Consider the following 27,998-nt stretch of genomic DNA (forward strand, 5'->3'; position numbering starts at 1 on the left):
ACCACATCTATTATACAGCTGGATGTGTGTGTCTGCATGCATGGCTATAAGTGTGAGTCTGTGCAGAAATATGTGCGTACATTGTTAGGAGTGTGGGAGTGGAGCTGCACTGTGTGGATTTATGTGTGTGGCCTGTGGATGTGTGCGTGCACATGGCTATTAATGTAACTTTGGAGACGCCTCTTTGCACACTGCACTGAGTGTGTGTGTGTGTGAGTGTGCTTCTGCATAACTGTGTGTGAGGGCATTCATCTGAGAGAAAGCACAAACATCTAAGTGCCCCCGCATTTGTTTACCCCCTTGAACTTTCCGTAATCGTGTATCTGTGCGCGCGCGTGCACGAATATGAAGGATTTGCCGCCGCCACACTCGTCCCTGTACAAATGAATGGACACAATAAAGCAACGGGATCAAACGAACAGATTGATCTGTGTCTGTGAACACAGAATCAGACACAGGAGACACAAAGACAAAGAGGTGAGATGAAACGGGGGAAAGCTTGTTTTTCAGGAAGCAGGGTTCACTGATCGGAGCTGCGCCGCAGACTGTCGACAAATTATTCTTTTTTTTAACAATGTGTCCCTCTCCTCTGTACATGTTCTCTACTGTTTAGTGTAATACAGCAGCTGTCTTACATGCTGGTGCTCAACCTAAAATGCATAACGAGTGAAAGGGTACAATGCACGAAAACCTAAATCTGACAATTTGTTGACCTATTCTCAAATTGCAAAGCACAGGAAATCAAACACTGAAGCCACACTGGTTTCTTGGAATAGCTATGGCAGTTGCTGAATTTTTTACAAGTTGCACACGTTCTTACTTTCTCACTTTCATTTACTGAACATTGACACGACTTTATTAGTTGGATAAGATAATGTCCCAGAGGTGTTCTACTGGATTTAGGTCAAGCGAGCGTAGGGGTCGGTCATCCTCCAGGAACTGCCAACATACTCTGCCGCACGAGGCTGGGCACTGCTGTGTACCAGGAGGAACCCAGGACCCACTGCACCAGGATTTTATCACGATACCTAATGGGGGTCGAGGTCATTGCCTAACCTGTAGAGGCCTGTGTGTCCATGGATATGCCTCCCAGACCATCACTGACCTACCACCAAAACCGGCCATGCTGAACAATGTTACAGGCAGCGTAACCCTCTCCATGGCTTCTCCAGACTCTTTCACATCTTTCACACTTTCAAAGGGTGAACATGCTCCAGTGGTAGATTCTGGTATTCTATGGCAAATGCCAATCAGGCACCAGTGTGACCAGTGTGGTTTCGAGTGTCATTTCGAAGGGCTCTGGCAGTGCTCATCCTGTTCCTTCCCGTTCCACAAAGGAGCAGATACTGATCCTGCTGATGAGTTAAGGACCTTCTCCGGCCCTGTCCAGCTCTGCTAGGTATTTGCCTGTCTACTGGTGTCTCCTCCATGCATCTGAGACTGTGCTGGGAAACAAAGAAAACCTTCTGGCAATGGGACTTCCTAGAGAAGCACAGAAAAATGAATAACACGGAAGACAAATTGGTCATTCAAATTTTTATTTAGCACGTCAGACATACAAACAACAAAATACTACTTCACATATTACATGACACAAAGTAATCTTGAACAGTTGCAGCACAAGAAACATAGATTTCAGGGCTCTGGGGAAACTAAAAAAGCACTAGTGCTGATATTAAGAACAGGAAGTCTGTTTGCACCCACAGCTCAACTGGTTGAATATAAACTGCTTTAGGTTTACCTCTAACTCTAATCTACCAACAGTCAGTGATATATTATCAGCTGAAGTCAGTAAAACATGTGCATTATTTCCTTACAAATCTCAAAAGCCAATTACAACCTATTTTAAAAATGCTAATTATAACAAGCACAGTCTGAAAGTTCAAGCTCTGAGTTATGGTGCAACATCAACACTTGGTGTTGTTGGACTGATATTTGCCTCCGGGCCTTGTGTTAAATTCAGGGTCTTGTGGGAAAAATGACTTAATACCAAGCAACAACTTGTAAGTGTGTACTTGTTGAAACTCAAACAAGCTGTCAACACCCTTTATTGAAGTTTTCTCTTGATGGTGGTTGCTTTTGACTTGTTCTGTTTCACTACTCAGACACGCGCCCAGTGAGAAACGCGATTCATCTTTAAGATTTAAGAAGTTTTTTTTAGCCATTCCTCTCTCAGCATGCTGCCACTGTGTACTTTTTGCACTTTTTTAGCAAATAAAATAGTGACTTAAGGCTGAAAAAAGGCCTTTCTGGTTAAAGGTTTTTAAACGGGCGCTCATAACTGAGATCATTTGCACCCACGCACATGTCTGGCAGTGTACTGAAAGTTGTTCTACTTGTGTGTGAAGGAAAAGGTTATGAGCAGGAATTCAATTGGTTACAATCTCCAACCTTATCACAAAACAGCACTAAAATCTACGCTCTGTGCCCGTATTCAGGAAATATTCAGATTTGCTCCCTGCAGTCTCATATCAGGGCAAAATTTTTGTAACTTTCTGGCTTTTGCTCCTATTGTAGCAATCAGACTGAAGACTCGAGTGTACGATTGTGTTGGTTTTTACTGCTATTTTAATAATGCATCAGTACAGACGCTCAGAGATTCACAGATTATACCCAACCGGTTGGCCCTTCCCTGAGCCTCGTTCTGTGGGAGGTTTCTGTCACCAGGTGCTTGCTCACATTGGCATCAACTGATTGTTGACATTTTCATTCTCTTATTGTAGGTTCATTAACTTACAGTATAAACTGCTCTTAGCCTGACTGTTGTTGCATTTTGGCTACAATATAAAATGTAATCGAATTGACCAGAAGTTCTCCTCCTATAGTTCCACCTACATATAAGTGCTATATATCACACTTTTCAACTGACCACTTTTGTTTTTTACATCTAAGGACTTTCTGCCTTATTAGGATTAACACACACACACACACACACACACACACACACACACACACACACACTGACGAACCAATCTGTGGTTCTGTATCTACTCTGGCATAAGATTGGAGGAGCCAGGGATTGAACCACCAAACTTCCAACTGGTATTTGACCTGGTCCATCTTCTAAGGCAAAACATGCCCTACACATGCCCTCAGTACAGCATCTCCACTAGTCTAAACAAGAAGCAAGTGTGGCCAAGGATCGAACCAGGTCATTATAGACTCCATTCAAAGTCTGCCAACAGATGTCTCCAAGTTCTGCACACTGGAGGAGGTGAATTCTTGTCTTTCCCATAGTTTGACATGAAAGCAGTGTAACAATACCAGCAGTGAGCATATTTCGAAGTAACCGATTGACTTTGCTGCTTAAGGGCTCTAGACAAACTGGTGCCACGATTCAGCACGTGGATCTGTTATTCAACTGGTGATGCTAATCTCTGTCTCCTTTTCTCTGTGTATCCTTGCTAGTGTTGTGTAATCGCTGCTTAAACAGTCATGGTGTGTAGTGATTAGTGACAGCCCACCAGGACGGGCCTTAATGACACACACTGTGTTTACATTACATTGCATTACCTCCTGGTTCAGCCGGGGGATTATGTTTCTGCTGGGACGATGACTCTATTTATACCCACACACACACTCACACACTCACAGTGGGATATTGAGACACATACACTTATGATAGAGAACATAAAAACCCATTTTGGGCCTTCAACACCTTCTATCCTGTATGTCATGTCCGTGCTACGGATTTGTGTGTGTGTGTGTGTGTGACACCACGTTTTGAGCTGTGTAAACTGTTTATTGCATGGAGATGAAAGGCCTCATGAAGCCTGTCTGGGTTGCTGCACAGGCCACAGACACACAACATTGTTCTGCCTCTTTTCTTCCTACCAATAATTACTGATACCCGCTATAGAAGTCTGATTTACATAAAGCGTCACATTTGGATGTGCCGCGCCTTTTATCTTTGGCTCGCAAGCTCTTTCCCTTGTCTGTCTGCTTGTTCTCGTTGCCTGTTTTCCCCTCTGCGCTCAGATGCTTACAGACACACACACACACCATTTGACTGATCGAAATGTGAGCGGCAGTCCATTTCTCTGATGAGCTTTGAGCAGACGTTGCATGTCAGCACTCCAATCGGTGTGCTTGTCCCAGTGGAAGATAAGGACACTGTACATAAATGCATTTATGATAGATATGGTGTAATGCGCGTGTGAGAGACAGAAACTGTGACCAATTTGTCATATTTTAGTTGCATTTAGTTTTCAGCAATTGCCTTTTACTCGTGTGATACAGCAGATGTTTATTCTGTAGTCATACAGTCAACTTCTGATCATTTTCAGGTTACCCTGAGCTGCTTCCTCTGTAATAACACATTAATTACTCCCTTGTTTGTCTTTCTGTCTCTTCAGCCTGAGGAGCTGACCAACGCCTTGGAGATCAGCAACATCGTATTCACCAGCCTGTTTTCTTTGGAGATGCTGCTGAAGGTTTTGGTGTATGGGCCCTTTGGCTACATCAAAAACCCCTACAATATCTTTGACGGCATAATTGTGGTCATCAGGTGAGGACTCGCTCTCTGGCAACAGGAATGCCCTCAAATAAAACACGTATCCTTTTCTGCACTCGGTTTCTATATTTAAAAGGATGCCACTGGGAACACAAACCCTGCTCAGTGCAGTGAAAACGAATTCAACTCCCACATGAATTCTTCTATTTTTGTGCAGATCTCATACGGTGTCAGATCTTCAAACTAAATGTAATAAAATACAAAACTCAACCTGACCGAATGAAATGCACAGCCTTCAAATAATGTTCGTTGAAGCAAAAAAAAAGAAAGGAAAAAGAGTCCCTGACATCATTGTGGTGGAATTTTGCAGCCATATCTTTGCTTTGTTTGCTCCTGACATTGACCTGGCCATTCAAAAAACTGCATTTTTATCACCTATGCTGTGTTTAGAAATTGCATGCTTTGGATCAGTGATTTGGTATTTAACGCGATTCTGAAACCTGTTCTTCAGGATTTCCTGTTAGAGACCAGAGTTCGTGTTTGTCTCTGTCAAAAGATCTCTGCCTAGATCAAGACCCAGTTGACCTTTGGGTCTATCTTTTTGTTTTCTTTACCTGTGTTTGGTAACTTTTGTCTACATTGTCCTAAAAGAGGGTTTCAAGGTCATCTGGGTGCATTGTGGCAAAATTTAGATGAAAGGTAAAGTTACCTGACCACTCTGCAACTGAGTGGGCATAAATGGCTGCCCTTCCTGCAGCCTGATATTTCCAGAGGTCTCTTCCTGTTAAAAGGGAGTTCTTCTTTCCCACTGGCGCCAACTGCTGTCCATAGGGGGCAGTGCAATAATGAGAATTAGAATTTTCTCTCAAATATTTTAAGGCACTTGCCTGTCAATAAAAAAGCACCATTGTTGTGAATTGGTGCTACATGAATTGAATAGAAAAAAAAGGTATTTTCAGTGTTTTCCTTTTACCTTTGCAGTTGCTGTGGTGTGTGCGCCAGTGTAAGAACTAAACAGGAGGTTTCTTATTTAGTTCTGACATGTTGGAGAAGGGAACGTAATCAACAATGTGATCCAGTTGCTAGTCCGGAGAGACGAGGTTGTGTTGGCTTTATTATTGTTTCCCAATCTCTCAATTTCGGCCCTGTCTTCATATCGAAACATTCATTCTGAATTCCTTTATCCCTGGGAGAAAGAAATCAGAAAGTTTATTTCAGAAAAGGTTTGTTTTCAGTCACATAAAAGTGCATTTATTTTATTTTATTTTTTAAAAAAGAAAACGAGAAAGAGAATACTAGTGTGCTTGTAGTTCTGGCTATTTTGATGGTTCTGAAAAATGATGAACTGGTTGAACAGGATTGGTTGTCATCAGGCCTCGGTGTGTCTAGTCCGGCTGCAGGTTATCAATGTAGAGTCGTAGTTCTTTGGATATATTAATCCAGATTTCTTTTTCTTTTCTTTTTTTTTTTTTTTTTTTTACACAAACCCACTTTGTATTGGGTAACCTTAGTCCTCCAGCACGCAATTATCACTTAATACTTATATATATAAATCTGTGCATCACAGCGTTAAATTAAATTAAATATAAAACAATTTCTTATGTATCAAAAAATAAAGACATTAGTAGAAAATCTAATACATTTTAAAGCACTGTCTGTGAAGATTTATTATATTTATCAGTAATACATATTTAGGTAGCTCTTCCTTTCCACTGTCACCAAGTGCTTGTTTATGCAGGTTTGTTTGATTGTTGGGGTTGTCTCTGTATTGTTGTAGGGTTTTTACCTTACAATATAAAGCACCTTGAGGTGACTGTTGTTGTGATATGGTGCTATGTAAATAAAATTAAACTGAATTTAATTGAAATTAATTTTATGTACAACACTAAACTGGAATTAGGCAAAGGTACAGAATAGTGTCTGTTAATCTCATAGTGGTGCATCAAATTTTTCCTTCACCTGGAGGTGGAGACCAAAACTGAGCTAAAAGGAGACGGAGCTTGTGTTTAAGTACATTTTCACACATAAATTTCAGATCAGTTCAGGAGGATAAAGCTAAGATATTTTCTACAGTTATGTTATGTTGTGTTATTTGTTTGTTTACAGGTTTCTCTGCTGATCCAAAGTGGCCAGAAGAATAAATACTTTCATTCATTGATTAAAACAAAAAATCATTTTTAAAGCATTTAAAAAGCAGCACATTTTCACCATTTCATAACTTACTGAAAATGTTATTCTTTGTAGAAAATGATTGTGCAGTGCTAGACCATAATTTGTGTCAGTGTGGTCAGGACCACATCTGGAAACCCGCAGTGTTTAGAGAAAGTGAAAAATTGGGTTTTTGCTCGCCTGTCGTGAAGACAGTTCACTGGAATTTGGACCTTACATGAATTATAAATGTGTTTTTGTCTTTTCTCCGGACAGCGTGTGGGAGATCGTGGGACAGCAGGGTGGGGGTTTGTCGGTGCTGAGGACTTTCCGGCTGATGCGCGTCCTCAAACTGGTCCGCTTCATGCCGGCCTTGCAGAGACAGCTGGTGGTGCTCATGAAGACCATGGACAACGTGGCCACTTTCTGCATGCTCCTCATGCTCTTCATCTTCATCTTCAGGTATTCTTAGGGGGACAGTGAGTGAGTCAGGCTGAAAAAATATTTATGTTTCAGTCTCCCACTTGTTTAAACAGTAGGGGATGTAGGCACCACTCTATTTCTCAATTCTAATGGAAGAATAACATCAAAAGGGGAAAAAAAGTGTTTCAATCACTGACCGTGGAACTGAACAGAACAAAGGCGATGAATGAAGGTAAACTGGTAAATCAGTACACGATAACTTCTGTGTGAGAAGCAAGTAGTGTTGAGAGCGACAGGAACAGTGAGATGATTTAATCGGGGTGAAAAGACTAAAGTGGTTCCCTCTTCCAATCAGCATTCCATCTTTCTGGCTGGTTAGACTTTGTGGCTGAGCCCAAAAAACCCACTCAATTGTTAAATAAGACACTAAATGCTTCTCTGTGTATTTCAGACCCCTACCTTTATTGTTACGACTAAAGGAGCATGTCTCTGTGTGTATCCGAAGAATTTGCTGCTTCATTTCAACAGCTTATTGAGATTTGTGCCCTCACATACACGCGTGCACACAGACGTTTCAGTACACAGGCGCGCACGCACAAATACACAAAGTTCCAAGGGCCTTGTATATGCATAGATAAACAGCTCTTGATTTGAGTGAAGGCTTGCCAAGTTGACGCAGCGGAGGCCTGTTCATTGATCCCTCAGCTCCAGTTGAGCTTCAGTGTCTGTTCCTGAATAAAAGGCAGACTGCGGTGCCGACTCACTGCTGCTTCATAATAATAACACCCCCGCTTAGTTGTTACATGTAGCTTAGCTTTCTTTGTCTTTATCCCCTCTGCCTTTCATAGGGTTGCCTTTGCTTCGCTGTGCCAGTCTACCCATATTTAGCTGTGTCACTGTATATGCGCTACTATACTATTTACTCTTTACTACAGTTCTTCATGTGGCTGCAGATAGAGCCTTATATGGGTATATGTTTGGAGTTTCTCATTCCACATGTTGGCATGCTACAGCCTTTTTCCACAATTGATTACATTTATTTTGGTCAACTTAAAATTCTACACACAATACCAGATAATGACAAAATAAAAAGAGATTGCTTGAAATTCTTGCGGATTTATTAAAAATAAAAACAAAAACATAGCACGTGCATAAGCATTCACATCCCTTGCTACAGGGATGGTATTAAGCAGATCATGAGTGGTGCCTGGTTTCCTCCAAGCAGACATTTTTCACATTGCCATTATGGGGCATTGTGTGTAGAATTTTAAGGCGGAAAATGAATTTAATCCATTTGGAATATAACATGATAGCATATGGAAAAAGTGAAGTGCTGTGAATAGTTTCTGCTCTGTAGTAGAAACATGTATTCCTTTATTTTTTTCCCTTCAAAAAGGGAGTTGACAAAAGCTATGACTGCTTTTGCAAACATTGCTTCCCCCATGTGTCACCATTAAAGGAATTATTTACATTTTCTTAACATGAGAATAATCCAGGGAAAACTGATAATCCTAGATAATGGATATCCCAAATCTATTCTGTATGCCATGATTGGTAATCAAACGGTTAACGTAAAAAGTGGAGGCAGGAGCAACCAGCTAGCCTGGCTCTGAATACATTTAGACAGCGGTCCCCAACCCCTGGTTATCGGACCGGTACCGGTCCATGAGTCGTTTGGTACCGGGCCGCGAGAGTTGAGGCTCAGGTATGAAATGTATAGTTTTCAGGGTTTTTATCAGTTTTCAGTGTTATTTTGTTATCGTTTTTATCGTTAACTCAGTTTTCCTTGGTCTTTTCACGTGTGTTATGAACAAATTTTCTTTTTTTTGGTACCGGTACTAGTTTTATTTTGTTGTATTTATCCGCGACACCTTAAAGGCCGGTCCATGAAAATATTGTCGGGCATAAACCGGTCCGTGGTGCAAAAAAGGTTGGGGACCGCTGCATTTAGATATGTTAAAAGAAAATCATGAAATGATTTTAACAGCTGTGCTGGAAAGCTGAAAGTGGAAGAGGAATAATAATCAGAGGTTCTGACTGAGGCAGAAAGTGTTAATTGTGAAGCACTGCTCTACTGTGAAGTGATGGGGTGCTATGCTAAATTAAGCTAATCCCCAGTTAAAGGTGCATACACACCGGTGTAACTATCGTCTTATGCTTGTAAATGTCTCTTAAACTACTCCTTAAAGTTCCAAAGTAGAGGAAATCAGTCAGCATGTGAGTAATCTTCTGAAAAAATAAATAAATACATGAGGTGTCATTGTTGTGGGTTGTGTCACTCTCCATGGTGCTGAATCCAGTGAAAGCACTTCCATTACTATTGTTGGTCAAGAGACAGGGTAATAAAGTGAATGCTACCCAATCAGGGGCAGGACTCAGTGTGTAATATCACCTCTGCAACTGTCTCAGGTCAGTATATAGTTTTATTTAAGCTTTTGTATGACTGTAGCTCTGTTTATCCTCCGCTTTTTTCTTCTTTTTTTCACAGGCAGCAATAATAATGGGTAAACATGTCTTTTCAACAATTAATTTCTGTTTATTTGTGTGGTATCTAAGGGTTTGCTGTGATGTAAACATTTATCCCTCCTTTTCCTGTTTGTTTTTTCCTGTCCCCTCCTCCCTCCCTCCCTCCCTCCTGGGTCAGTATCCTGGGGATGCATCTGTTTGGTTGTAAGTTTGGGTCAGAGAGAGACGGAGACACTCTACCAGACAGGAAGAACTTTGACTCTCTTCTCTGGGCCATAGTGACTGTCTTCCAGGTGAGCTTGTCTTCTCTTCCCCAGTGCTGTTTAGTGGTGCTCCAGGCTTGTTTGTTCCTCACTGCTTGTTTACCGTCACCGTCTTGAAACAATAAAAAATAAGCAGCATGAAGAAATTACAGCATGCATGTTCATCAGCTGCCTGTTTAATCTAACTGTACCTGTCAGAGTGGTCCCTCGAGCAACTAACCTCCAGTAAGATCTCCTTGAGTCTTGGTGATGACTGAACATGCCCCTGTTCAGAGCCTGAAAGACCTCTTCCTCCTCCTGAATAAATAAAATCTATCAACTTCGTCCCCTATGCCCCCCCGAGACCTTTTCTGTCTTCATCATTTTCTTCCAGTCATCTAATTTCCCATTTCTGGATATCTTCTATAGGTTATGTAGGCTTGTGCTTTGCATTATGTCACCTTAGATTCATGAATTAACCATAACTGTGGGGGTCCAGCATATATCACTCTCAATATAGTAACCATTTATTATTCACCTGACTGGCTGTAAGATGTATGCATGTTTCTCTGTACAGACCGTTGTACTGATGTGTCCGTTCCCATGGAGAGCTCAAGTGTATCTTCACTGCTTCAATCTGTTGAACAGAATGATGAAAGTTTACGTTTTAATGTTGCGTTTTTCTAAACTGAAACATTATCCTTCAGCACACAACTTCCTAAATTCAGCAAGTTTTGCCGTACTGCCGCACTTCATTGAATAAAGATGCAGAGATTTTGTTAAAACCACTTCTTCTATTGCAGCTAAAAGCTCTGCTGTTAGCAGGTGAGCCTTTGAGCTTTGATTAATGGCAAGAATGAGCATCTAATGCATTTCTTTAACTTATCTGTGTTACTACAACCAGGAATTTAAAAAACATAGATAGCGGAGAGAAAAAAAAATCACAGGAACTTAAAATCGGCATATTCTCATAATCAAATATTGCTGCTCTGTCGAGCTGTGAAATCTCACAAGGTGTTCTTTGGTGCTGGTACAGTGGCGCTGGTTAAGGACTCTATTTACACACATGAAGCTGAGTAAGTACTAGTAAAAAAGGGCTATTATTAGTCAAATAAACATATTCTTGGGTCCTAATCAGAGAAAGGCTGAATGCAGTCTAAAGCAGAAAATATGTTTTTTTCTGATTAACCAAAGATTTAAGTGTATTTAGACAAGGGTAGTCAGGAAGGAAGGTCAATGAGACACCAACGTCAATAACCAGACAGGAAGTGAACCTTCAAAATAAAACAGGAAGTACTCTGAAAGAGAGAGTCACAGACAAAAAAACGCAATGAGACAGGGACAGAGAGAACAAGGAGGCAAAGATAAAGAAAAAAGATAAAACAATACAAAGAAGGAAGGAAACTAAGCATTTATGATGAAAACCTTTTACAGCCTTACAAAGACTTTGAAAAAAGTCCAATATTTTTGCCAGCAGTACACAAACAATCCAGCTACAGCAAACAGGTTTCAATTTCTAATCTTTACTAGTTACCATTTACTGCACGCTACAGTCTACATGAGGCCCGATATGTTGTTTAAAAAAAGGCTTAAATAAGTATCTCATTAACCTTCCAGGGTCTAAATCATCATCAGCTGTAACTCCAACCCTAGCCAATCAGAATATACAACTTTTTGTTTTATTAAATTGATCTCTCAAGTCTACACAATCAGGGAAGAAATAAATTAACCTTTCTGACTGACATGTGTTAACAAGTGGTCAATTTATTTTTCTCAGAAAAGCCATTTAGCCTCTCTGCTAAATACAGTTAGTGTTATCACCAATGACAGCTTATACCTTAGAGGATTAACAGGTAAGTTCTTGCAAAAATGCAGTAGAGGGGGAAAAAATGTTTGTTTGTCAGCAAAATTTGTCAAAATATGCCGAGCTGAATTGCACTGATCTTGGTAGGGGAGTGAAGTATGAAGCATTATCAGGACCGGTGAAGACTTAGACCTCACACGGGGAAATTTCTAGAAGAATTGCTCAACAATACTTTTACCTATAAGCGCCTCTCTTACTTTCTCTGCAGATCCTAACACAGGAGGACTGGAACAAGGTGTTATATAACGGCATGGCCTCCACTTCTCCCGTAGCTGCGCTCTACTTCATCGCGCTAATGACCTTTGGCAACTACGTCCTCTTCAACTTGCTTGTTGCCATCTTGGTTGAAGGGTTTCAGGCAGAGGTACAACTAAATTGAAGTTCAATTATTGGGCTGTATCTTGTCAGATTGTTTCTCTTTTAAAGCTCTCGATGATTTGATGTACCTTGCTGTCAGATCTGTATTTGTTTATGTCTTTATCTACATGGCACAAGAAAAAAAATAAAATAAAAAATAAAGGAACACTTTTTAGTCAGTTAAACGTTGATCTGGTAAGAAGAAGCAGACGGGGTGCACTAGAGGGCAACAATGAGACAACCCCCCCAAACAAGAATGGTTTTACAGATGAAGGCCACATACATTTTTTTTTTACTCCTCAGATTTTCTGACTGTTTTTTCTTCATTAGTTTTGCATTTGGCCAGGGTCAGTGTGATACTGGACCCTATAGAGGTTGCGCAGGTAGTCCAACTCCTCCAGGATGGCACATCAATATGTGCCTATACCAGGTTTTCTGTGTTTCCCAGCACAGTCTCAAGATAATGAAGGAGACTCAAGAAGATAGATAGTTACTCCAGGAGAGCTGGACAGGGCTGTAGAAGGTCCTTAACCCATTAGCAAGACTGGTATCTGCTCCTTTGTGCAAGGAGGAACAGGATGAGCACTGCCAGAGCTCCAGCAGGACACTGGGGTGAATGTCTTTGACCAAACAATCTGAAACAGACTCATGAAGATGGCCTGAGGACCTGCCATCCTCTAGTGGGCCATGTAATCACTGCCCAGGCACCATGGATCCTGATTGGCATTTGCCATAGAATACCAGGATTGGCAGGTCCACCACTGGAGCCCTGTGCTTTTCACAGATGAGAGCAGTTCCCCCCTTAGAACACTGAATGATATGAAAGAGTCTGGAGAAAAAGTTTGGAGAACATTATGCTGCCTGTAAAATCACTCAGCATGGCTGGCTTGGAGGTGGATGGCCAATCCATGGAGGGATGCGCAGGCCTCTTTAGGTTTGGCAACGTCACCCTGACTACAATCAGCTATCAGGATGAAAACCTTGTACTCATTCTCAGACCCTGATGCAGTAGGTTCTGGGTTTTTCCTGGTGCACAACATAGCTCAGCCTCATGTGGTGAGAGTATGCAGGCAGTTCCTGGAGGATGAAGGAATTGATACCTTTGTCTGGCCTCCACACTCACCTGAACTAAATCCACTAGAACACCTTCGGGATATTATATTTTGGCCCATATGATACCACCAGGCTTCACCACAGACTGTCCAGGAACCCAGTGATGCCCTGATCCAGATCTGGGAGGAGACCTCCAAGGACCTGGGAGGCCATAAAAACTACTGACTACCATTATTGAGTTGCTGCATTGAAGCTTCAGCAGAATGGACTAGCCTGCTGCATCATTTTTTTTCCATGTTGATTTTTAGGGGGTCTTTGAATTAAGCCCTCTGCAGAATGATCATTTTCATTGCCATCAAAAATTGTGGCATCCTTTCACCCGTAACACATTGCCCAGACCTTATCAGTACAGATATCCAGCATGATTTTGTTCCCCACTGAGATCTGATGTGTTTAACAAAGTGTTCCTTTACTTTTTTTGAGCATTGTATTCTTTATGTAGTTATTTTGAAGCCTTTGCTTTCATGCTTCATATTTTTCAGTGCAGGACCACATACCTCAACAAAGAACTAATTGTATAAGCACTAACAAAACGTACCTTTTCTTGCACTCGTTGCAGCGGGTTATGTGAGGACACAGGGTTACGCATAGCAATGCAGTATTTCATTTTTCCTGTCTCCCCTTCGTATTCATCTCCGTTTCTTTCTTTTCTTTGCTGTCAGCCACTTCACCTCCTACGCTTTCCCACTATCTCAGCAGTCATCCTCATTATTGTTCTGCTTATTTGCCAGCGCCATAAAGTACATCATAAGAAAACTATGTCCGCTAGACCAGACTGTGCATCAGCCCACATCACCCAAATCCCCCTGTTTTAAGTTTCATGCTCGGATATGTTCTCGCCCCCCTTCTGAATCTTCCCCCTGCTTATTGCAAATTGTTTATTGTCATAAAACAAAGGTGATATGTTGTCTGCCACGGTGCTGTGTTTGTGAGCTCAGATAAGAGCAAGAGGCAGCTGGGGGAAACAGTCACAGGGTCGCAGGAAGAAAGCAGCTAAAACTGAGAGAGACCACTCTTCAGGTTTCAGCCAATGTTTTATTTGAGACAGATCGAGTGAGTCAGAGAAAGAAATAGAGGGTGAGAGTAAATCGCACAAGTATCCAGTCTATCCCCACCTAGCTGCTTGTCTCCTCCTCCTCTCTCTCTCTCAGCTTTTAAAGGGTGACAACACCTGTGCTTTGATCTCTGACACTCTTTAGCTCTCTGAGAGGACAGAGAATAGATGGTAGGTAGCAGCAAGAAAGGTTGACAGGCTCATACAATATGGATTAATTGGAATGGGCTGCTTTTTCTATTGCACTCATCTGCTATCAAAATATCAAACGCAGTATTATGGTGAATGGAATTCCACAGAGGTCTGGGTGCAAATCACCCAAACTGCTTCGATGAAAGCTCCGGATGGAGGCCAAGAATAAAGTAAATTAATTTGCGTTGGCATCTTGAAGTCAGATTGGGAATGATGCATTAATCCATCTGTATTTTTGCACTTCCAGTTAGCGTTTTAACATCATATCAATAGACTATAGGAGATTTTCCAAAGTGCAAGAGCCTTCTGAGGATTCCCTACCTGCTTTTCTAGTGGAACAATGGTCTAAATTAACTGACGTTCAGTTTGCCTGTAGGATGTACTATCAGTACTAGTAAAGCTGGAGCAACTGATAGGACAGCACCAAAGTCGAGGTTTTTCTTGTGAATTTGATCTTGTCTGAACTTTAGTTGCCTACTGGAGTAGACAAAATATTTTCTGGGGCTTTCAGCCTTGTTGGAAATACAAACCACAATGTGCTAGTTAGCGAAGGTTCTTGGAGTGTTTTGTTGAAACGCTTACTGGCAGAATTGTTAGCCCTCAAGTTAAGTTTTGTGGCCAGAGTGCTGCTATTTTCTGTTAGATTAAGCATTGTAGTTATTTCTTGTCACCACAGCTGTGGCCATGTAAAAAAGACACTGAAATGCAAGAAAAGCGCTAGTTCAAATTAGCATTACTTTTGCTAGCCAGGCTAGCTAGCCTTTGCTTTCCCAGCGGAATAAACGATTACATCTTCTGCACTGCTATCCAAAAGGTATTTTTTCAGAGTAATGGTTTTGTTTATCAATCCACTAACACTGACTTATGAATAATCTGAGCATTAAAAGAAAGCAGCTAACTACAAACGGCACACAACGTTAGCTTCTACCTGGTGAACAGCAGGTAGAAGCTAGCATTGCTAAATATGTAGCTATCTCTCTCAGGGATTGATCAGGACAAAAACAGTTTTTAAAAAAATATATATACTCAGATAAAAACGACATTTGACGACAAACTGTGTACCCTTACTGACAAGTTAAGAAACCTCTCCAGATAGACTGATTGATGAGAGGTCATTTAAAAGATCATAGTACTTCAGGATTTGCGTTAAAAAATTTTTTTTTAATTTTCCCATAAACGGCTGGTATATCCATTTATGTTATAGATAGATTCAGAAGACCCCTATGAAAAAAACACCGAGGGAACATTTTACCCTGCCCGGGATAGGGTTACCGGGGCCCCGCCCTGGAGCCAGGCCCGGGGAGGGTGCCCGAGGGCGAGCGTCTGGTGGCCGGGCCTTAGTCCATGGGGCCCGGCCGGGCACAGCCCGAAGAGGAGACATGGGCCCATCCTCCCGCAGGCCCACCACCCGCAGGAGGCGCCATAGGGGTCGGGTGCATTGTGTGCCGGGTGGCGGCCAGGAGCGGAGGCCCTGGCGGACTGACCCCCGGCTGCCAAGACTGGCAATAGGGACATGGAATGTCACCTCTCTGGTGGGGAAGGAGCCTGAGTTAGTGCGTGAGGTTGAGAGGTACCGGCTAGATATAGTCGGGCTCACCTCTACGCATGGCTTGGGCTCTGGAACCAGTCTCCTGGAGAGGGGCTGGACTCTGTCTCAGTCTGGAGTTGCCCCTGGTGAGAGGCGGCGGGCTGGGGTGGGTATTCTAATATCCCCTCGGCTTGCTGCCGGTACGTTGGGGTTTTTCCCGGTGGACGAGAGGGTTTGTTCCCTGCGCCTTAGGGTCGGGGAACGGGTCCTGACTGTCATCTGCGCTTATGCGCCGAGTGGCAGTTCGGAGTACCCAGCCTTCTTAGAGTCCCTGGGGGGGGGGGTGCTGGAAGGTGCTCCACCTGGAGACTCTGTTGTCCTGCTGGGAGACTTCAATGCTCACGTGGGTAACGACAGCGAGACCTGGAGGGGCGTGATTGGGAGGAACGGCCTCCCTGATCTGAACCCGAGTGGTGCTTTGTTATTGGACTTCTGTGCTAATCACAGTTTGGCCATAACGAACACCTTGTTCGAACATAAGAGTGTCCATAAGTGCACGTGGCACCAGGACGCTCTAGGCCGTAGGTCGATGATCGATTTTGTAATCGTATCACCAGACCTGCGACCATATGTTCTGGACACTCGGGTAAAGAGAGGGGCTGAGCTGTCAACTGATCACCACCTGGTGGTGAGTTGGATCAGGTGGCGGGGGAGGACGCTGGACAGACCTGGTGCACCTAAACGCGTAGTGAGGGTGTGCTGGGAACGACTAGCAGAGGCCCCAGTCCGCGAGATCTTCAACGCACACCTCCGGCAGAGCTTCAACAGCATTCCGAGGGAGGCGGGGGACATCGAGTCCGAATGGACCATGTTCAGCGCCTCCATTGCCGAAGCTGCTGCATTGAGCTGCGGCCGCAAGGTGGTTGGTGCCTGCCGTGGTGGTAATCCCCGAACCAAATGGTGGACACCAGAGGTGAAGGGAGCCACCAGGCTGAAGAAGGAGTCCTATCGGGCTTGGTTAGCCTGTGGGACTCCGGAGGCAGCCGACAGGTATCGACAGGCCAAGCGGAATGCGGCTCGGGCAGTGGCTGAAGCAAAAACTCGGGTGTGGGAGGAGTTCGGAGAGGCCATGGAAAAAGACTTTCGGACTGCCTCGAAGAGGTTCTGGCAAACCGTCAGGCGTCTCAGGAGGGGAAAGTGGTGCTCTACCTGCACTGTGTATAGTGCTGGCGGAGCGCTGCTGACGTCGACTGAGAAAATTGTCAGGCGGTGGAAGGAATACTTCGAGGACCTCCTCAATCCCACTGACGCGTCTTCCAAGGAGGAAGCAGAGTCTGGGGATGAGGGGAATGACCCGCCAATTTCTGGGGGCGAGGTCACTGAGGCAGTTAAACAACTCCTTGGTGGCAGAGCACCTGGTGTTGATGAGGTCCGCCCCGAGTTCCTGAAGGCTCTGGACGTTGTAGGGCTGTCCTGGCTGACACACCTCTGCAATGTTGCGTGGAGATCAGGGGCAGTACCCGTGGATTGGCAGACCGGGGTGGTGGTCCCCATCTTTAAGAAGGGGGACCGGAGGGTGTGTTCCAACTACAGGGGGATCACACTCCTCAGCCTCCCCGGGAAAGTCTATGCCAGGGTGCTGGAAAGGAGAGTTAGTCCGCTAGTCGAACCTCTGATGCAGGAGGAACAATGCGGTTTTCGTCCTGGTCGCGGAACACTGGACCAGCTCTTCATCCTCTCGAGGATACTTGAGGGTGCATGGGAGTTTGCCCAACCAGTCTACATGTGTTTTGTGGACTTGGAGAAGGCATTCGACCGTGTCCCTCGGGGTGTCCTGTGGGAGGTGTTGCGGGAGTATGGGGTGTCTGGCCCATTGCTACGGGCCATTCGATCCCTATACAACCGTTGCAAGAGCTTGGTTCGCATTGCCGGCAATAAGTCGGACTCGTTCCCGGTGGGTGATGGGCTCCGCCAGGGCTGCCCTTTGTCACCGGTTCTGTTCATAATTTTTATGGACAGGATTTCTAGGCGCAGCCAAGTGGCGGAGGGCTTTCGCTTTGGTGGCCTCAGGATCTCATCTCTGATCTTTGCGGATGATGTGGTTCTGTTGGCTTCATCGGGTGAGGGCCTCCAGCTCGCACTGGAGCGGTTCGCAGCCGAGTGTGAAGCAGCAGGAATGAGGATCAGCACCTCCAAATCTGAGGCCATGGTTCTCAGCCGGAAAAGGGTGGAGTGCCCACTCCGGGTCGGGGATGAGGTCCTGCCCCAAGTGGAGGAGTTCAAGTATCTCGGGGTCTTGTTCGCGAGTGATGGGAGAAGGGAGCCGGAGATCGACAGACGGATTGGGGCTGCAGCTGCAGTAATGCGGACGCTGCACCGGTCCGTCGTGGTGAAGAGGGAGCTGAGTGTAAAAGCGAAGCTCTCAATTTACCGGTCGATCTACGTCCCTACCCTCACCTATGGCCACGAGCTGTGGGTAGTGACCGAAAGGACGAGATCGCGGATACAAGCGGCGGAAATGAGCTTCCTCCGAAGGGTGGCTGGCATCTCCCTTAGAGATAGGGTGAGAAGTTCGGCCATCCGGGAGGGGCTCAGAGTAGAGCCGCTGCTGCTCCACATCGAAAGGAGCCAGCTGAGGTGGTTTGGGCATCTGGTAAGGATGCCCCCTGGGCGCCTCCTGGGTGAGGTGTTCCAGGCATGTCCCACCGGGAGGAGGCCCCGGGGCAGACCCAGGACACGCTGGAGAGATTATATCTCTCGGCTGGCCTGGGAACGCCTTGGTGTTCCCCCGGATGAGCTGGAGGAGGTGGCTGGGGAGAGGGAGGTCTGGGCCTCTTTGCTTAGGCTGCTGCCCCCGCGACCCGGCCCCGGATAAAGCGGATAAAGATGGATGGATGGATGGTTATAGACTGCAGCATATGTTGAATGTTTTGGTCATTAACTAATGTCATGTAAGCCTGATACTGTAGATAAGTGCTTATATTTTCTAACACGAAGATAAAACTCAGATTTGTGTTTGTGCTAATGTCATTTTGGAAATGTGAATAAATGTTCACTTAAGTAGAAAAGAAACAGAGTAGAAAAACAACTGCAGGCTCACACAGTACAATGCACAGCCTACAGCTGTATGAGGAAACCTTTACGCTCTTGTATTCCCCCTCTGCCCTCCTGTATTACTGCAGAGCTGCCAGCGTAATTCTCCCTACCTTCTTTTTTTCAGCTTTACATCCTTTTCTGCAAACACTAAGTTTATTTTTAGTCAGCCAAACTTTCCCTGCGTCAGGGTTGCTAGGTAACGGGCACTTGAATGATGTGAGCAAAGCCAGGAGACATGTACGCGCCGTTGGTGCCAAGTCACACACACATACAGCCACATACAAAGAAGTGGAGTACTTCAAATGTCCATATTGCTTTGGAATTAAAGACAGAAGGGAAATCTTATCATGCTTATCATTTTTTGTTATCTTAACTCCTTCCTTTACCCCTCACATCACCATACTCATAATCTTCCTGCTCTTTACCAGTGTCCACCCTCACCATTGTGTCCTTTTGTCAGGTTTTGCCCATGTGTCTGTTTGACAGAATCCAATATCCGCTGCAGAAAATGCAACCAGACCACCTTAGAGAGAGCTTTTAACAGAAGAGAGGGAAAAGTGTTTCTTTCTTTTTATTGCACTTCTCACTGTGACAATAAACATGCATTTGACACCAAAGCACAAACATGCACGGTATGGGCCAGATGCAGAGGAATGTTTCCGTGCCGGTTTCTACTGCACAGGACTCATGCTTATATGAGGATCATTTTCATATCTGCTTTATGAGAAAATGATTTCATCACACGAAACATCAGTGGGCTGCCTGGTGGAGAAAACACGGCTGTGCATCACCTCTGTCCTGCAGTCCTGACTCCCTGAGCTTTCAGTCCGCTGAAGTGCACGTGTACGGCTCACGACTGCACACTGCGATCCAGGACAGTTGCTTTGACATGTTCTGTCGCATGGTAAACTGCAAATGTTCCAACATGCTGAATCTTCTCTAACCTTGTCCTTCTGCTCTCGTCTGCTGCTGTGATTCAACCTCTCACCTCCGTGCCTCTTTTCCTGTGTGTGCCTCCCTCTCCTGTCCGGCTGCACCGATCACTTCCGCTAATAGGAAGTGGCCAAGCGGGAGGACTTGCATGCCCAGCTGAGCCTCATTCAGCTGCCTGTTGTTTCAGGGGTATGTACAGCTCTGCAGCTCCACCTTCCCTTCTTCCATTTAGCTGACTAACCGCCCTCTCGCTCCCTTGCATCAGCTCTCCCTCTCCTCCCCTTCCCCCCCTCCCCCAGCCCGTACAGAGACTTTACGGTGATGCCTCTGACCTCTCGACAGCTACACCTTGGAGTTCTGTTGCAGAAGCGCCGCTCATTAATGACTGATTGATGAATATCGCCATTCGCAAACACTTTGCCTACTAAATTAAAAATCCTAATATGTGTAAGTAATAAGAGATGGCTCTAAACACAGCTTGCTCATAGTGTCTTAAAGGGACATTTTAACCAAATTAGGAAAACTAATTTACTTTCAAACTTGCCCCCTGGTACCTCCTAGTCGTGCAGAGTAGTTTCAATTTTATTCACAGAAGTTTTGAGATCTTTGCTGCTGCCAATCCAATCCAACAGAGTACTGAAGTGGGAGCTTTTCCAAGGTTAGAAAGGACATTAAACTCTCTTGGCTAAGTTATGAGTACATAAGATGAGCAACTGTGTTAGAAAATATCTGCTTCTCTGATTGGAAAGCAGCGAATAATTCCTAAGGAGAATGTTAGGAGGAAATTGTTTGTTCAAATGCTGCAAAAGTCTTTGTTCATAGAGCTGAAGTCTGGGCCGATCTAATGGAGCTAGTGGTAGATGGAAAAAAGATGTTTTTCAATAAAGACATTTAAAATGAGCAGTTCAGCATACGTAACAACTCAGCTAATTCAGTGTTGATTCATCACAGCTACATAAGCTGTGTCTTCCTGAGTGAAGCGCACAGAAAGCCAGTTTTAAGTCATCCAAGTGGCCTTGTGGCAAAAGAGCTCCAATGTGGCTGCCAGAGGAGTTGTCACATCATCTAGAAGTTCTCTAACCCTGCATGGTGTCTTTTCTGTTGATACTAAGAGCAGCACAGAGTGACTGCTGTGTGGAGTATCTGAAAGACAACATAGGCTTTGTTGTGTGTGTTTTCCTACTTTCTTGTCCTACCTTAAGAGCAGACTCCACATCAGAAAGCTCAACTCCCACCAGCCCTCCACCCGTTCTGTCTAGCCTCCAGATAAGAACAATCCACCAGCTCAGCCAAAAAATCCCCCCTCCTCTCTTTTCCTGTTTTATCTGGCTGGGCCATGCGGGAGAAACGGGGTGAGTGCTGGCTTTATGGTTGACCCCGGCACTGACAGAGAAATCCAGCTCGACTAAAGGATGAGAGCTAATAAATGGCTTGGGGGAAGAGGATCCAGGTTCTTACACTCAGTGAAATGAATCCTTTAAAAAAACAGATGAGTGTAAGTCTTGTCCTCACGTCCTCTAACTTTGCACACTTGAACACTATCCAAACTGATCCAGGACTTTTTATGTGGTAAGATTGTTCTGAGGCCAATATCATAGCTGCTAAAATTCAACAGCTTACTGGGGCATGACATGGAGAATTTGGGTGGAGTCTGCTCTCTGGTGTAATGGTCAAATCGGTTATTAGTTTTATGTCCCTCTATTTCCCTCAAATAGCTATTAGTACTCCATAGTTTGGTTAAATTCTGCATGCCACCCATATGTGAAACAGAGAACCCCTTAAACCCTGTATGGTGATTTTTTTTAAACTTAATTATTATTCTGTGAACACAACTTAACTGACATGTGTACCAGCATAACAAGTCCTTTCAGGACTTTAAAAACTCTTTAATTTCAATTGATTTGAAAGGAAAAGTCAGTTTATCATTCAATTTGATTGGCTTTCTGGCAGTGATCTTTTTTTCTTTAAAGTCTTTGCTGGCTTTTCACTGTCATTTTTCTTTCAGTGCCTTCCTGTGACTGGCTTGCTCCTTGGAGTTATCATGCCAAGTTTTGGATGAATTTCCATGCTATAAATCTTTGGTACAAACATTAATAAACTGCACTAATTTGAATGAGTAAATCTTTAAAAAAGGCAGGTTACATAATCAGAAAGAAGTCAAAGAAGTATGACTGAGAAGGGAATGGGTGAAATTAGAAAGACAAAGAAGCACAGAAAAGAAAACAAATAGAACTGAAACCTGGAAATACATTACAAAAACTACAAACCATGACAAAAAAACCTTGTGCAAAAATCACATAAAAGTTTGCATTATGAAACAGGTGGGGTAGTCAGTTATACACAAGACTTCCATCCAGCAGAAGGAAGTTCAGTGAATCAGCTTTTAGTTCGTCCAGCTGACGGATCAGCGAGCTTGGTCCGTCCACTGTCCGTCCAACCCTCTGTTCACAAGAATCTCTGCTTCTCCTAGAGTTTTGGTCAAAATGTACACACAGTGATCAACTAATGGGTCTTCGCTCAAATTTTACTCAAGGCCTTGGTCATGTTTGCCATTTATGGGCACTTTAATATTTTCACAATACTCATAACACTTCGTTGAATATTGGTCTGATTTGAGTCAAGCATCAATCACCTAACAGGTTTTCGCCATAGACAGTATAAAAGATGGAGGTAGCTACCGTTATGTCAGCCATTACCCGAGATGAGTGTTTCTAACTTCACTATCTGCACTACTGTGACAACAAGCAGTGGTTCTGGCTGCTCAACCACATGCTAATGACTGATGATTGAAAGCACATTTGCCAATGAGCGTGCATGTTCATTTTGAGACATGGTGTGGCCAAGATTTACAAAAAAAGACTTGATTTTTTAATCAGTATGACCCAGAATAAGTGGCTGAGCAGTAAATCAGAAAGGTGCTTACACAAGATCCATCATTTAGGACCAGAAGTCTTTTTGCAACCACAGCATTCAGCATTTGGTGATCTGAGATAGAATGCATGGTTGTTTCTGTGGTGGATCATGAACCTGATGAGCTTTTATGTTTGTTTTTTCTTTTGACTTTATGTTGAGTCATTGTTTGGTCACCATGCTTTTTCACAAAGTAATGTTTACTTCTGTTTTCTGTCTAACTGGTGGACTGACCACTTAGACAGAAAATATAAATTGGCTGAAAATATAAATACTGATTGCAAAAAAATATTTGAGGAGAAAATATCTCAATTAAAAGTAATAATAGAAAAACAATTGACCTGAATTCTCAGCTAAATTTGTAGATGTTAGCATTTAGTTTAAGGATTTTAATTACAAACTTGCTAAAATAAATGTGGTTTTCAACAGGCTGCCAATAAAAAACAGACTTTTAAAGTCATGCATAACATAAATATACTTTTTTAAATTATTATTTTTTTTCACTAGCTTATTCTTCCATAGATGTGAGTGTTTTGGTGTTACAGGACAGTATACATAGGCAAAGGCAAATCTGATTCTGTGTTATGTACAGCTGTGGTAGGCTACAAATTTTGTGGACACGTGCACACACACAAACACACACATACACGTAAACAATTACTCCACTTCCTCCTATCAACAGCCACCCTCCGTTTCCCATTTACACCCTTTTTGAAGCAACATAATTGAGATCCCCCGTGTGCTGCCGGTGTCTATTATTGTCCGGCTATCAGCAGCAGACCTGGTCTGGCCCATCTCCTGCTCCCACCACCGTGCCCAAATTGGGGTGGCAGAGTGTAAACAACCTATCCAAACAACCAATTTCAGGACCAGGGATTTCCCTCGAGTCCACCCCCTTTTGGTTTAAAGCTTTTATTCCCCCCCGCCCCCCCTTTCTTATCCCCAATGAAACCTTCATTGTGTAATTCTTGGTTAGTATACCAGATGCACAGACGGCACCAACATGCCAAAAGAGCACAGCCTGGAATTAAACCTGCAATCAGCCAGTTGCTAAGTAATAGCGTTAGCTATTTTAATGAAAATTTAAACATTGCAAAATTTTCTATCTACAGGATCCAGATAGATGACAATCTGAAGATTAGCATTGTCCAGATCTTGCTCTTTTGACACGTGTAGGGAGGACTGCCCTTTTTAAGTTACTCTGTCTGTATTGACCTGCTAGTGCCACCTGTAGATAAATCAAAGGTCATGCTGCTGCAACACAGTGATTAGGTCAGACTAATATTGCTCTTCAAGTAATGTTTGCTGCTGTAAAAACAAGTAACATTTGGATGGCATTTTTAGGTTATTACATAACAAAACTATTGAAGTACCTGCCGTATAGGAATATGCTAGAAAGATGGCACATAACAGAAAATTAGTACATGGAAGACAACATATTTCACTATAAAGCACCAGAATGATCTGTATGATATGTTCCAGGAGAAATCAAAGCAAATGTTCCATCAGAGCACAACAAGATCTTTCAGAGTTATTTTTCTATAGTCTCACTCTTTCATCTCTGGAGGGTGATGAAATCATACAAGATCAAAGCCTGAGGATCAGTGCAAAACAAAACAGGAAAAACCTGCAAAGATGCATCTTGTTGACCTCACTGTGTTTTCTGCCAGTAACAAAATTTATGTCTATCCATGCCTTCTAGATATCTTCTATTTGATTTTATATGCAAACCTGGCCTCTAGATGAAATGGGAGGGCATTTAATCACACATACTTTGCACTGTTTGATTCAGTCCTTCGCATTGAGAAATGTTGCACCTGTGCAGTGTAGGAGTCGTGGATGTTGATGCTGCTTTAGGTCATCTTTTCGTTTTTGTGCCTTGGAAAGCAGACATTTCTCTTTACCTGGACCTGCCAGGTCTGCTCATTTACTTCTACCTTAAAGCCAATACAACAAAACCCTTGGCTTCCCTTTTTCTGTGAGTAAACATCTAGACACTCTGCCATATTGACCTTTACACTGAACAGAGACTGCAGGTACAAGCTCCTAACTTAAAACTGCTCACCAAGAACAGAAGCCAAGACCAGTAGCACACATACTTCTTACCTGTGAGATACACAGAGGGAAGATAATACTGCACACTGCGCACACACCATCTTTTAGTGCTGACGGTCCACTGGCTTTGTCCAATCACAGCTGTCCCTTTTGATTGATTGCATGTGGTTTGATGAGCCCTGTGGGAAACAAGCTCCTGCAGCGGTTAAAACTGATTTTTTTTTCTTTTTTTAAATTTATGTGTGGTGATAAATTGTTGTGGGTGTTGGCTCTGTGTTTGGTTCAGCGGTACGTCTGCGTGTTGGTGGATGTGTGACAATTTGTCTGCGGTTTAACGCTTCTGTTCAGACATTTTTCGAGAGCAGTGCTAAACAAATGTTAGCCTCGGTCTCTTTGCTCTAAAAAACAAAACTACTGGTTCATACAAGGCAAAATATTCATATTCAAACCAACTAATCAGAACAGTTCAGCATCAAACTCTGAACGAAAAGGCTTTAAGGCAGGACTTAGTAACCGACAGAAGTCACTTGTATCAAAATTACAAGATGTTTCTTTAGAAGGTCAGAAATGGCCAAAATGTAGGAAGATCCTTAAAACTAATTATTAAAAGACAAAAAAATAACAAAAACAGTAGATGTGCTAGATTTCTGTTTCACTGGAATTAGGTTGGAGGGACTTTTTTATGAAGGAGTATTGGGCCACCTTAAAAAAAGGATTCTTTTCATTATTATTGTTCATTTAAGAATAAAGTGGAAATACTACTTTGAGAAATACTATTTTAAAGCCCATTTTTAATCTTTACATTTTGACGTCAATACGTGGAAATTACATTTGTCATCTTATAAAGTTTGTATCTGTCTTGTGTAAAACTTGTATGACAAGATACATACAAGAGTGAAAACAGATATAAGATCCCTTTAAAAATTATATAAATGAAACTTGTATGTTTTGGATACTTACTAAAACAATATATGAAAGTAATGAGAAAGTGGCCACTTTCATGAGTAAATCATATAAGCCTTATATGATCCACTATAAGGCCACATCTTATGCAAGTATAAGTTTTTACTATTGCTTTTCCATATGGGTAAGTACAGTTAGGTATAAGGATGTTGAAAGCTGCACGTGGTCAGAAGGAAAAACTACACAAACCTGGAAGAGTTGTGAGAGCTAGCCGGATTGCGCAAAAAGAAATAGCTGGCAATGGACAGATGCAAGGATATCAATGGTTACACTCTTGTGCAGTAAAGCGGGGTATGGTTTATTACAGCAATAACAGGCCAGCTGATCAAGTTGTTTTGTTAACTCATCTACACAAGTCCTTTTGTAGAGCAGTGTTTCCCAACCACTGTCTATGTGCCGCGAAAAAGGATCAGGTGTGCCGTGGAAGATTATCCGGTTCCACCTGATTAGTACTCGAAGCGCCAGCGTGAGTAACGGGCAGAACAATTACATTCTCTACCACTAGAGGGCAGAGCAACTACCTGCTCTAATGAAATGGGTTGCCAACTGCCAGTAAAACAGAAGAACACCAAGAAGAAATTACATAATAGTCATGCTGTGAGTGAGAAAACGCAGCGCGTAATAGCAATAGATAAATATTTGAAAAGAAAAAGTAAACAATCTGACCTGCGTCCTGGAGAAAATTCCGACCCAGATGAAGGCCGTAGTACGAGTAGTGGTCAGAAAGAAGCAAAAAAGGTATACTGGGGACAAACTGAACCAATTCTGCTATACCTGGTGCGTAGGGGAAAATGATCAATATGCTATTTGTGACATTTTTGTTTGGTGGTGTGCCATGTGATTTTTCTAATGTGAAATATGTGCTGTGGCTCCAAAAGGTTGGGAAACACTGCTGTACAGAGTATACCAGCTGAAGCACTTGTTAGTTGAAACAAAAAGTTTAATGTCAAAATTTTGACTTTATTCTCAAAATATTCAATAATATTGAAACCCCACCCTTTTGTTCCCTACTACTCCGGTGTCCATAACAGTTAATGAGAATGTAAAACAATAAAGTAACAGTTTGCAAACTGGACCCTTGAAATTAAATACAGAAACATTACTTACTACTATTACTTTGTAACACTCTATAAACTAGTGAAATCAAGGTCAAGCCTTAAATGTAACTTTTAACATCTTGTTTTTTGCTCTACTCATTGCGAGGAAGCTAACTAAACTAAATGTAGACAGACATCTTGGGTCTAGTTAAAAGGCTTGCAGCTGCGTTCTTTATAACTTGAAGGTGACTGAGGTGTTCACAATATCGCTTACCTTAAAACTAATTGCTACGATTTCTTGCAACTGGTCACCTTCTCCTTTGAAAAAAACTAGTAGACTGACTTGATCAGTTGATTGACTTGATCAGCCAGCACCCAATAACAAAAGCTTCTGTAAGGTTGAAGGAGCAATTCAGACATGAAAAAAAAAATCATGTTTTGATCAAATCATTGTTTGACTTTGGGTCTAACAGGAAGGTACAAGTGGCAGATAACCCAAATCTATGAATAATATGTTTTAGGGGACGAATGGAAAACGATAATGTTCCAAACTGGGCCCTTGAAATAAAATAAAGAAGGATTACTTACTATTCTGACTTTTACTACTACTACTTCTAACCTGTGATAGCTGTCTGGCGTTTAACACAGATATTAAAGTAAAAAGCTAATAAAACAATGACAGTTTTATCCTGTTTTTTGAAGTGGCTATTCACCTGGGTAAATCCAAAGCCATTATCAGTTAACGCTAGTAGGACCACTGCAGAAGTTTCCATCCATCCGTTCTTTGTCATAACCACTTATTCAAAAATAGGGTTGCAGTGCAGCAGATGGCGACAGTTGGGGTAAACCCTGGAAAGGTTGTCAGTCCATCACTGGGTTAACGTGTAGATGGAGAACCATTCATCCCCACGCTGACACCTAGGGTTAATTTAGAATCATAAGTTAAGCTAAAGTCCATGTGATTGGACTGTGAGAGGAAGTCACTGTACCCAGTAGGTGCATAAATTCTATATATATATATATGTTGATATCTGTTTTTATAAATTGCTGCTACTGTAACTACCACATATCTTCACCTTCACGTTTCTTTCTGCGAGACAACAAATGAAGCACTCTAGATGCAGGAACGTGATGAGCAAGGTAACAACAAAAGACTGCAGTAGC

At 42.9% G+C, this 27,998-nt stretch overlaps 1 protein-coding gene across 12 annotated transcripts in view; it reads left to right on the top strand.

Annotated features, from left to right (window-relative positions):
- Window positions 1-27,998, top strand: part of cacna1g (calcium voltage-gated channel subunit alpha1 G) — a 320,435-nt gene that overhangs the window by 202,830 nt on the left and 89,607 nt on the right. For 10 of the 12 annotated variants that reach the window (XM_087845313.1, XM_087845314.1, XM_087845309.1 and 7 more), the window contains exons 11-15: window positions 4,356-4,507; window positions 6,878-7,063; window positions 9,669-9,783; window positions 11,805-11,960; window positions 19,993-20,058. In XM_087845313.1, coding sequence (XP_087701439.1) covers window positions 4,356-4,507; window positions 6,878-7,063; window positions 9,669-9,783; window positions 11,805-11,960; window positions 19,993-20,058 — 675 coding nt within the window. The remainder of the gene's footprint in view (window positions 1-4,355; window positions 4,508-6,877; window positions 7,064-9,668; window positions 9,784-11,804; window positions 11,961-19,992; window positions 20,059-27,998) is intronic. The other 2 variants (XM_087845317.1, XM_087845321.1) reach the window with 1 other exon arrangement.

This window comes from Neolamprologus brichardi, chromosome 8, assembly GCF_056152115.1.
Source record: "Neolamprologus brichardi isolate AB-2024 chromosome 8, ASM5615211v1, whole genome shotgun sequence".
Taxonomy (NCBI): Eukaryota; Metazoa; Chordata; class Actinopteri; order Cichliformes; family Cichlidae; genus Neolamprologus; species Neolamprologus brichardi.